Source organism: Ranitomeya imitator, chromosome 1 (assembly GCF_032444005.1).
Source record: "Ranitomeya imitator isolate aRanImi1 chromosome 1, aRanImi1.pri, whole genome shotgun sequence".
In the NCBI taxonomy this organism is placed as follows: domain Eukaryota; kingdom Metazoa; phylum Chordata; class Amphibia; order Anura; family Dendrobatidae; genus Ranitomeya; species Ranitomeya imitator.
The window spans coordinates 1,171,456,804-1,171,468,103 of NC_091282.1; the positions used below are offsets into that span (position 1 = coordinate 1,171,456,804).

At 39.0% G+C, this 11,300-nt stretch overlaps 1 protein-coding gene across 4 annotated transcripts in view; it reads left to right on the forward strand.

The window, feature by feature from the left end:
* The window catches only part of KCNIP4 (potassium voltage-gated channel interacting protein 4), a 1,248,191-nt gene extending 1,241,209 nt beyond the window's left edge, over nucleotides 1–6,982 (forward strand). For all 4 annotated transcript variants that reach the window (XM_069744678.1, XM_069744679.1, XM_069744677.1 and 1 more), the window contains one exon: nucleotides 5,698–6,982. In XM_069744678.1, the coding sequence (XP_069600779.1) occupies nucleotides 5,698–5,745 (48 nt within the window). In that variant the 3' untranslated portion in view covers nucleotides 5,746–6,982. The remainder of the gene's footprint in view (nucleotides 1–5,697) is intronic.
* The last annotated feature ends 4,318 nt before the right edge of the window (nucleotides 6,983–11,300 follow it).

Genomic DNA, 11,300 nt, shown 5'->3' on the forward strand with positions numbered 1-11,300 from the left:
CCATGCGTAGCACAGACGATCGGATGATCACAGCTTCAAGTCTCCTAAGAAGACTATTGAAACAAGTAGAAAAAGTAGCAAGTAGAAAAAAAATGTTTTTTTTTTAAATATAAAAGTTCAATTCACCCCCCCTATTGACCCATTCAAAATAAAGCAATAAAAAATCAAAACTACACATATTTGGTATCGCCGCATTCAGAATCGCCCGATCTATCAAAATACAAACTAAATTAATCTGATCAGCAAACAACGTAACTTTTTTTTTAGTCGCCCTAACATTGCAATAAAATACAGTAACAGGCATTCAAAACATCGCATCTACCCCAGAATGGTGTCAATAAAAACGTCAGCTTGGCACACAAAAAAAATGAACCCTCACCCAACCCCCGATCCCAAGAAATGGAGACGCTACTGGTCAGCATTTTTTTTTTTTTTACCCTAATTTGGGATTTTTTTTTTCACCACTTAAATAAATAGAACCTGTACATGTTTTGTATCTACAAACTCGTAATGACCTGGAGAATCATAATGGCAGGTCTGTCTTAGCATTTAGTGATCATGGTAAAAAAAAAAAAAAAACAATTGTGGAATTGCACTTTTTTTTTGCAATTTCTCCTCATCTTTCTTCCTGTTTTCCAGTAGACTATAGTAAAATCAATGGTCAATCAATGGTTCGAAATTACAACTTGTCCCTCAAAAGACAAGCCCTCACAAGGCCATATTGACGCAAAAATGAAAACGTTATGGCTCTGGGAAGGAGAAAACAAAAACGGAAAATCCCAAGTTCGTGAAGGGGTTAAGGAACATCTTTGTGTAATGTATGTCCATTTATGCAACAGGTCTATGGTAAAAGATCAGATACAGTAAATCATTGTTTTTATTTTTTTTTTTAACATGAGTTACACTTACATTGGGTATGGAAAGTATTCAGATTCCTTTACATTTTTCACTCTTTGTTTCATTGCAGCCATTCGGTAAATTCAAAAAAGTTCATTAATGTGCACTCTGCACCCCATCTTGACTGAAAACCCCCCCCAGAAATGTAATAATTTTTGCAAATTTATTACAAAAGAAAAACTGAAATCTCACATGGCCATAAGTATTCAGCCCCTTTGCTCAGTATTGAGTAGATGTACTTTTTGAGCTAGTACAGCCATGAGTCTTCTTGGGAATGATGCCACAAGTTTTTCACACCTGGATTTGGGGATGCTCGGCCATTCTTTATTGCAGATCTTCTCCAGTTCCTCAGGTTATTATTATTATTATTATACATTTTTATAGCGCCATTTATTCCATGGCGCTTTACATGTGAATACGGGGCAAATATAGACAAATACATTAAACATGAGCAGATAACAAGGCACACGAGTACATAAGGAGGGAGGACCCTGCCAGGTTGGATGGTGAATGTTTGTGGACAGCCATTTTCAGGTCTCTCTAGTTATTCTCCATTGGGTTTAGGTCGGGGCTCTGGCTGGGCCAGTCAAGAATGGTCACAGAGTTGTTCTGAAGCCACTCCTTTGTTATTTTAGCTGTGTGCTTAGGGGTCATTGTCTTGTTGGAAGGTGAACCTTCAGCCAAGTCTGAGATCCATATCACTCTGGAAGAGGTTTTCATCCAGGATATCTCTGTACATTCATGTTTCCTTCAATGGCAACTAGTCATCCTGTCCATGCAACTGAAAAACACCCCCATAGCACAATGCTACTACCATGTTTCACTGTTGGGATTGTGTTGGGCAGGTGATGAGCAGTGCCTGGTTTTCTCCACACATACCACTTAGAATTATCACCAAAAAGTCCTATCTTTGTCTCATGAGACCAGAGAATCTTATTTCTCATTGTCTGGGAGTTCTTCATGTATTTTTTAGCAAACTCTATGTGGGCTTTCATATGTCTTGCACTGAGGAGAGGCTATTTTCTGGCCACTCTGCCATAAAGGGCCGACTGGTGGAGGGCTGCAGTGATAATTGACTTTGTGGAACTTTCTCCCATCTCCCTACTGCATCTCGAGCTCAGCCACAGTGATCTTGGGGTTCTCCTTTACCTCTCTCCCCAAGGCTCTTCTCCCACGATTGCTCAGTTTGGCTGGACAGCCAGGTCTAGGAAGACTTCTGGTCGTCCCAAACGTCTTTTAATTAAGGATTATGGAGGCCACTGTGCTCTTAGGAATCTTGAGTACTGCAGAAATTCTTTTGTAACCTTGGCTAGATCTGCGCCTTGCCACAATTCTGTCTCTGAGCTCCTTGGCCAGTTTCTTTGACCTCATTATTCTCATCTGGTCTGACATGCACTGTGAGCTGTGAGGTCTTATATAGACAGGTCTGCGCCTTTCCAAATCAAGTCCTATCAGTTTAATTAAACACAGCTGGACTCCAATGAAGGAGTGGAACCATCTCAAGGAGGATCACAAAGAAATGGACAGCATGTGACTTAAATATGAGTTTCAACAACCATATCCGTTAAGGTACAATTGCCCACAGACACAGAGTGATTCCAGCATGATAAATTATAAAAATTAATTTTTATTTATATTAGATTAAAAACCTTTAAAAAATAAACAGGGCTATAAAGACCTCCATATGGAGGGAAAAATAACACAGGCACCGTATATTAAGCAACAATGTCTGATATACTGACAAAAAGATACCAAAAGTTATTCATAACAATAATTAGGGTAATATGTCAATATTTGTCCATTCTGCTAGTTCACAATACATATAGGGAGCATGCGGATATTAGTATATAAAAATATATATTCAATATACATAAAAATGATATCCATGAAACATCCTCTTGTTGCTAATGTAAAGACCGTATGGAGGTCTTTATAGCCCTGTTTATTTTTTAAAGGTTTTTAAGTTAATATAAATAAAAATTATTTTTTATACTTTATCATGCTGGAATCACTTTTTGTCTGTGGGCAATTGTACCTTAACAGATATTGTTGTTGAAATTGTTTGGGAGTGTCTATCTGGCAAATTACTCCTTATGGACATATAGAATTACTTAAATATGAGTGTCTGAGCAAAGGGTCTGAATACTTATGACGGTGTGATATTTCAGTTTTTCTTTATTAAAATTGCAATAATTTCTACATTTCTGTTTTTTTCAGTCAAGATGGGGTGCAGAGTGTGCATTAATGTGAAAAAATGAACTTTTTTGAATTTACCAAATGGCTGCAATGAAACAAAGAGTGAAAAATTAAAGGGGTCTGAATACTTTCCGTACCCACTCTAATTAAAAACTGTGTTTTGATAAGAAGACTCGAGTATGGGTAGATATGTGGAGTATAGGCATCGTTGATAATAAAGAATACGTAGTTGCATAATTATTACAAACAAAAGGCTAATAGCATTAAGAATTGATACATTTTCACGCCAGTCTGAACATTGATTGGATATTGTGTTTGTCAAATTGGCAGAACAGAATGTCCTTAGTTACACTTCAGTCTGAGTTGAATTATGTCAAAGACTACGTTCACCAGAGGATTCCCATCTGACTGAATGCTTGGAAAGGAAATGACTAACATGAGTAAATCATATGTAGAGTATTTTCTAAAATTAGCATTTAACCCATTAAGGATATCGTTGCTTTTTGTGACGTAGCAACGATTTTGTTAACGAAATCGTTATGCGTGACAGCGACCAACGATCAGGCCCCTGCTGGGAGATCGTTGGTCGCTGGGGAAAGTCCAGAACTTTATTTTGTCGCTGGATCTCCCGCAGATATCGCTGAATCGGCGTGTGTGACGCCGATCCAGCTGTGTCTTCACTGGTAACCAGGGTAAACATCGGGTTACTAAGCGCAGGGCCGCGCTTAGTAACCTGATGTTTACTCTGGTTACCATTGTAAATGTAAAAAAAAACAAACACTACATACTTACATTCCTGTGTCTGTCCCCCGGCCTCAGCTTCCCGCACTGACTGTGAGCGCCGGCCGGCCGTAAAGCAAGAGCACAGCGGTGACGTCACCGCTCTGCTTTACGGCCGTCCGGCGCTGACACAGTGCAGGGAAGCTGACGGCGCGGGACAGACACCGGAATGTAAGTATGTAGTGTTTGTTTTTTTTTACATTTACAATGGTAACCAGGGTAAACATCGGGTTACTAAGCGCGGCCCTGCGCTTAGTAACCCGATGTTTACCATGGTTACCAGGGGACTTCGGCATCGTTGGTCGCTGGAGAGCTGTCTGTGTGACAGCTCTCCAGCGACCACACAGTGACGAAACAGCGATGCTGCAGCGATCGGCATCATTGCCTATATCGCTGCAGTGTCGCTTAATGTGACGGTACCTTAACTCACATATATACCAATCAGATATAATAATAGCAAAATATTGGGTAGACCAATCTCATGCCACAAAACAACTCTAGGTATGACCTCCAGGCATAGACTCCTCTAGACTACAAATGGCACCAAGACATTAGCAGGAGTACGGTAATTTATTTCCTATAATCTGTGAGATGGGGTCTGCATGAAGCAGACTTGTTTAATCAATACATCCCACAGATCTCTATCAGATTGAAAAATTTGGAGGCAAAGTTAACTCCTTGAACTCTTTCTAATGTTCCTCAAACCATTCCTAAAAATGTTTTCAGTGTATCAGTCAGTCCACTGCCATTATCATATAATGCCATGAAACGGTGTGATAGGTCTTTAAAAAATATTTAGTTAGGCACTATGTATCAAAGTGAAATCCACGTGAATGCCAGGACCCAAGGGTTTCCAGCAGAATAATGCCCAGGGCATTACCCAAGCCTTCATTAAGTGACGTAAGATGGTGTAAAAGGAAATGTGATTCATCTGACCAGGCCAACTTCTTCCATTGATTTATGGTTAAGTTTTGATTATTTGCCTATATTCAGAAGTAGTCAATGAACAGCTTGGACATTGTAACCAGTCTGTGGGTTCTAGCCCCTTTCTATTATAGCAAGCACTGATCGTTTTAACCATTTGTGAGATTATTATTAAGTTAACTTATTTGTTAGATTTTGCTTCCAATACACATCAATAAACTCTAGTTGACCGGTTGCCCTTCCTTAGATTAGTTCAAGTTGGTACTAACCACTGAAAAACCTAATGGGAATAGTTATTTTGGAGATGGCCTGACCTAGCCATTTAGAAATCAAAATCTGGCCAATGGATCATTACACTTTCCTATCTTTCCTGCTTCTATCCTTAAAGAAATGTTACGGCCTGCATATCAGACAGGCTAATGGTTCATGGCTAATATTTATAATGTCCACCTTGACCGAGGGAATGGAAACAACATATGAGTGAAGTTGTACATTTCTATTAAACTCTTAACAAAAGCTAAGGAAGTATTCCCCTCCATATATATGTGAGCACGTCTTTAGAAAACATCAAACATGAACGCAATATGGAAATATCTCAGCTTACATCACTTTGGCCTTCAAAGCTCAACCAGCCTAAGAGATCTCGTCTGTGAACATTTCATTTCATTCCTTGTGTCAACAGAAGAGACCTTTACTACTGAATAAAAACCAACAAGAGGCACCCAAAATGTAATTACTTTCTTTTCTCGAATACAAACCTTGAAAGAATTTCTAATATTGATCACCAATCTCCACGGTATTCTTCACACTTCACGTTGTTATAATATGTTACAGGATTTGCTCTAAAATGTATGTCAACCTTTTGGTTTTGAACATTTTCTATTATTTTCTGTGTTTTAGGATGAAAATATCATGTGCTCTATGCAGCTGTTTGAGAATGTGATTTAGCTCATGCTCGCGGATTGTGAAGGACAAGACGTATCATCTATTTTTGACAATAATTTGGAGCCGCAGTTTCCATCTTACCATGAATAGACTGTTCAGCTTTATACTAAGTCATATATTATGCAAAGTAGCTTTTCTATGATGCCTTCCAAAAATCAGGTCTCATGATGTTTGTTTCCATGCTTAATACATTTCATATGTTGATAAGAATTGTTTTACATTTCTGGGACCTTTTATTTTAAATGAGGCTTTCCAGGACTTTGATATTGATGACCTATGGTTGGAGTAGGTAATCAACATCAGATCAGTGGAGGTCTGTCTCCCGTCAACCCAATCATCTGTTTGTAGCAGCCAGATGTTTCTGGAGCTGGGGCAGCACAGTTCTGTAAGCTGTACAGTGGCCAATTTCTGGTCTGCTATTCGGTTCCTATTGGAGTAAACATAACCTGAGCTGCAAATCCTGAGATCAGTCACTACACGATATACAGAGGCCTGCAGTCCGGCGCTGGACACTATTTACATCTAGATGCAGAAGGAACTGCAAACAACGGGGTGTGCTGGGGTCGAATCGCCACCGATCTGTTATTGATGATCTATTCTAATTGCTTGTGCAGACATTTGTATTTTCGGTCCAAGTGCAATTTGACAAAGCATCGGATCCCACTGGAACCAATGTTATTCTATGGGGCCGTGCACATGTCCTATTTTTTCCTCGGAAAGAACCGAACCAGGGAAAAATAAACTTCATGCCCAAGTGAGAACCAATATTTGGATCACCATACAAGTCAATGAGTCAGTGGAAAACATCAGACCGCACTCGTATGACATCTGAGTGTAGTCTGATTTCTCCACACTCACTGAATGGAGAAGATGAGGATATGTTTTTCACCATCTTCTCAATTGAGAGCGATCACACTCTGCCCAATTTTCTCGGATGAATCTACACCTATCCTTTGGCTAGGTCATCCGTATGTAAGTCCTGGACAACCCTTTGCATTTTAACATTAGTAAATTATTTATGGACCATGATATTTTGTTTATCACCAGCCACCTATAAATACTCCAATCAGGCAGATTGTGGGCTGGACCAATAATGGACCCAATGTACATTGGGTCTGCCAACAAATTGGCGAGATCTGATAAAATAAGAGGTGTATTTTTGTTAATGATTGTGCCTATTTATTTCATATGAATTGTAGATCATATTTATTTGGTTATGAAATGAAAATATAAGACTGTACCCTGTCTGACTTTATGGCTTCTGCCTGGAAGAAATGCCTAAAAACTGTTGAGGAACTGTAAGTCTTAGAACACTTTGCTATTCTTTTTGGTATCCTAGGATGAGAATTAGTTTTGAAAGGGAGGGATGGTTGATGAAGTTTCAGTAAAATAAGATTTCTAGAAGAAAAAGTTTGTTGATCTCAGTACTTGAATATTTAAAAGGGATCTGGTAAGATTGTTAAAATAACAGACATTTACAATCCACCATTCCTACATTGGCTTTACTACATGGCCACCGGCTACACTGCTTTGACCCTGAAGTCAGTATAGAGCGCAAGACAATTCCGTGGTGCAGAAGGTAATGTAACTAATCACTAATAATTGAGATATCAATTAATTATAGACAAAACCCTAGGTTCTCAACTAGTGGTACATGTAACCTTGAGGAATACATAATGTCCTGAGGGGGTACTCACACTGCCCTAAGGCTGTACTATTATTACACATAGCACACCACAAAAAAGACAATCATAAGGCAATGTTTAGTATATCAAAAACAGAATTTTATTAAAGTACTACAAAATTTAAAACGATACTGCCAGATTTGGGGAGTAGAACAATATCCCCCACTATTTACCAATTTTGACGCGCAGCGTCAAATGACAAGCAAATACCGTAGACCCCATATCAGATGTTTTGGTGGGAAGCACTAATGACTCTAATAACTCTATCTATAAATAATGTCATATAGTACAGGTATGGCGAATCCACAATAGTGTGCACCCATATGTCAGAACCTCCTGTACCACCCCACCACTACACAGCCTGAAACACTACCATTGTATTCAATTTGGCTATTCCAGGTATTACTGGGCAAGCGGTCAGTGAACCGATATAATTACCTTGGGATATGGACTACCCGCTGTCACCTGGGCCTGCACGTCCGCCCCGACGCGCGTTTCGGACTCCTTTCTCAAGGGGCCTATAGTATGCTGATGTCCCAGTCCTTTTATATTTCCGGTGAGTGACAATTACACCGCAAACCCGGAAGTGATGCTCACTGCCCCGGAAGTGACGCGCTCTGTTGCCCGGTCAACAGGCACGCTGGCAGGCATCATAGCGTGTGGGGTGGTACAGGAGGTTCTGACATATGGGTGCACACTATTGTGGATCCGCCATACCTGTACTATGTGACATTATTTATAGATAGAGTTATTAGAGTCATTAGTGCTTCCCACCTAAACATCTGATATGGGGTCTACGGTATTTTCTTGTCACTTTGCGCTGCGCGTCAACATTGGTAAATAGTGGGGAATATTGTTCTACTCCCCAAATCTGGCAGTATTTGTAGTACTTTAATAAAATTCTGTTTTTGATATACTAAACATTGCCTTATGATCATCATTTTTGTGGTGTGCTATGTAGTAGTTGGTGATAGGCTATTATAGTCCTGTTGTTTGCATGGTAGCTAATGGTTGATATATTCATGTTATACCATGCTTCACTGTCATTTGTGTTTATGGACTATTATTACACAGCATAGTGTATGATTATAGCCTTAAGAATATTATGATGTACCTTATTTAAAGGGGTTGTGCCACCAACAAAATTATATTTAAATCAATATATTTTGGAATAATAATAAGTTCCACAATTGGATGTGTTTAAAAATAGTGATCCTGTGCTGAGATAATCTTATAAATGTGCCCCTCCTGTGTACTGTGTAATGGCTGTGTCTGACTGTACAGGAACATGGTCTGATCATACCACAGCTCCTGGGCAGCGGAGGAATCAAGAGTATAGACACTACAGCTTTAAAAATGAAAATCACTTGGCTTGTAGAGCTTACAGTGCATACATTACAGTGCATACTGCTTGATCCCATTCTATTCTAGTTCCATCAGAGAAGCTCTCTCTCTCTCTCTGTAATCACACTCCGACCTCTCCTAAAGCTCATCTAAGATCCATGGTAAATAATAAATACAAATAAATATAATTATGATGAATTTAGCTTAGAAAAGCTTTAGGGAAGGTCAGAGACTGACTGCAGAGAAAGCTGTAAGAATGTGGACAGAACAGTATTGAGCAGCCTGCACTGTAGTGAACTACATGAAGGCTCGACAAGCAGATCAAAAAATATTTTAATAAAAAACTGCTAATTTTTTTTAAGGCTGCATTCACGTTACTATATTTTAAAGTCTGTGTTTCGGTTGCAAATCTAGATTGACGGCAGGTCTCCTGACCTGAAATAACAGCTTCATAGGCATATACGAGGCTGTTAGTTTGGATCAGGCGATATGAAGTAGTCTGTATTTTACAGCTTGTGTTTTGGCCTGCATTGTCCAGTCAAGTAAATTCATTTTTAGGCTTTATTTTTTCCTCGATCCTTGCTATATCCATCTATGTTTTTTTTCCACTGACAGCCTACCGATGCATTATATTTTATGTGGCTATTCCCATGTCAGTTTTTTTGTTCTGTTGATCAGTGGACTGCATAAAAACAAAACGTCCTATTGTAGTCCATTTTTCAGAGAGAACTTGTCCATTCGGGGAAGTAATTTATTGAAAAAATGGACAACACAGATGCCCTCTTTGTACTATCAGGTGTTCACTGACTGGTTGCATTGACAAGTTTAGGACACCAACATAATTTTTTTTTATGTGAGGCTGATCACAGTTGAACAAGCAACATGTAACCTGGCATTGCCATGTTGAAAAAGGGTTTGTAGGACATTTTGGAGGACTGCCTGTGGTGGCAGTCTCTGTAAGGGAAATATAGTGCTGCATGACAGCCACAAAGATGGATTCCAGCTGATGGTTTCCCATTGTAGTTTATAGCAGGCAGTATGAGCACTTGATTCCCTGCAATGACAAGATATTTTCTTCCTTATATATCTTTTTTTTTATATATTCTGAATGAAAGTAGAGGAGCAAGAGACAACGACTACAAACTGTAATGTGTCAATACATATGCACAGAACATGTGAAACAAACAATGAGAATTGGAGTGGCTAACACAAGAAGAGAGATATCATGACATAGGCATCACTGAAAATTGGTGGTATGATGCATATGATTGGAATGTAATCCTTTAAGGCTACAACTTATTTATTAAAAGCAGGCTTAACACAAGGAGAGGAGATGTTGCATTGTGTGTTAGGAAAGCTTATATCTCCACAGATCCAAGCTTCAGAGAATGGTAGCTCTGTAGAAACTGTTTGTGTAAGAAAACAAGGAGAGAAAAACAGAATGTACATTATTGTAGGTGTTTGCTATAGGCCACCTGGAAAGACTGAAGATATGAACTTTTTTTTACATCAGATGTTTTTGCTCTCAAAAAAAATATGCCATAGTGATCATGGGTGATTTAACTATTCAGATATTTGTTGGGAATCTTTCTCAAGCAAAAGTAATGGGTCCAGAAAATTCTTATCTTCTCTCGCTGACAACTTTATCTTTCGAAAGGTAGAAGAGGGAATAAGAGGATCTGCCATCTTGGACCTAATTCTTACCAACAGGGAAGAAATGGTTAAGGAAGTAAAGATGGCTGGGAATTTAAGAGGTAGCGATCATGCTATCCTCAAATTTTGGAAGACCTGCGAGGACTCAGACTTTAAGGTTTCACTTCAGAAAGGCAGGTTTTAATGGACTCACAAAGAGGGCAGGAAGGTCCAATGGCTGGATGTTCTAAAGGACACAAATCTCCAAGAAGGATGGGAGCTTTTCCTTTAGGAAATTCTCATTGCACAATCAGTAATAATCCAAAAAAGGAGGAAGAATTGGTAGAATTTAAGAAGGACAGGATGGATGAACACAGAACTTAAACACTTGATAACAGCAAAAACAAAATGTATATAAAATGGAAAGAGTTGGTGGGGCATAACTAAGGGTATATGCACACGATCAGGATTGTTTGCGTTTTTCGCTATAAAAATGCGATAAAAAAGCATACATATGCATCCTATCATTTAGAATGCACTCCGCAATTTTTGTGCACATGATGCGTTTTTTTTTCCGTGAAAAAAAACACGTCGCGGTAAAAAAAAGCAGCATGTTCATTAATTTTGCAGATTTTTCTCATTTTTCCCGCTATTTAATGCATTGGGAAAGCTGCGGAAAAAAGCACGCAAAAAACGCGAAAGAAAATGCATGCGGATTTCTGGCAGAAATGTTCGTTTTTTGTCAGGAAATTTCTGCAAGAAATCCTGAATGTGTGCACATACCCTAAAGAAGAATATAAAGCTGTCTGCAGGGAATGAAGGGCAATCATTAGCAGAGCTAAAGCCAATAATTAAGTTCAGCGTTTAAGGGAGAGCAAAAACAATAAAAAAAAAGAT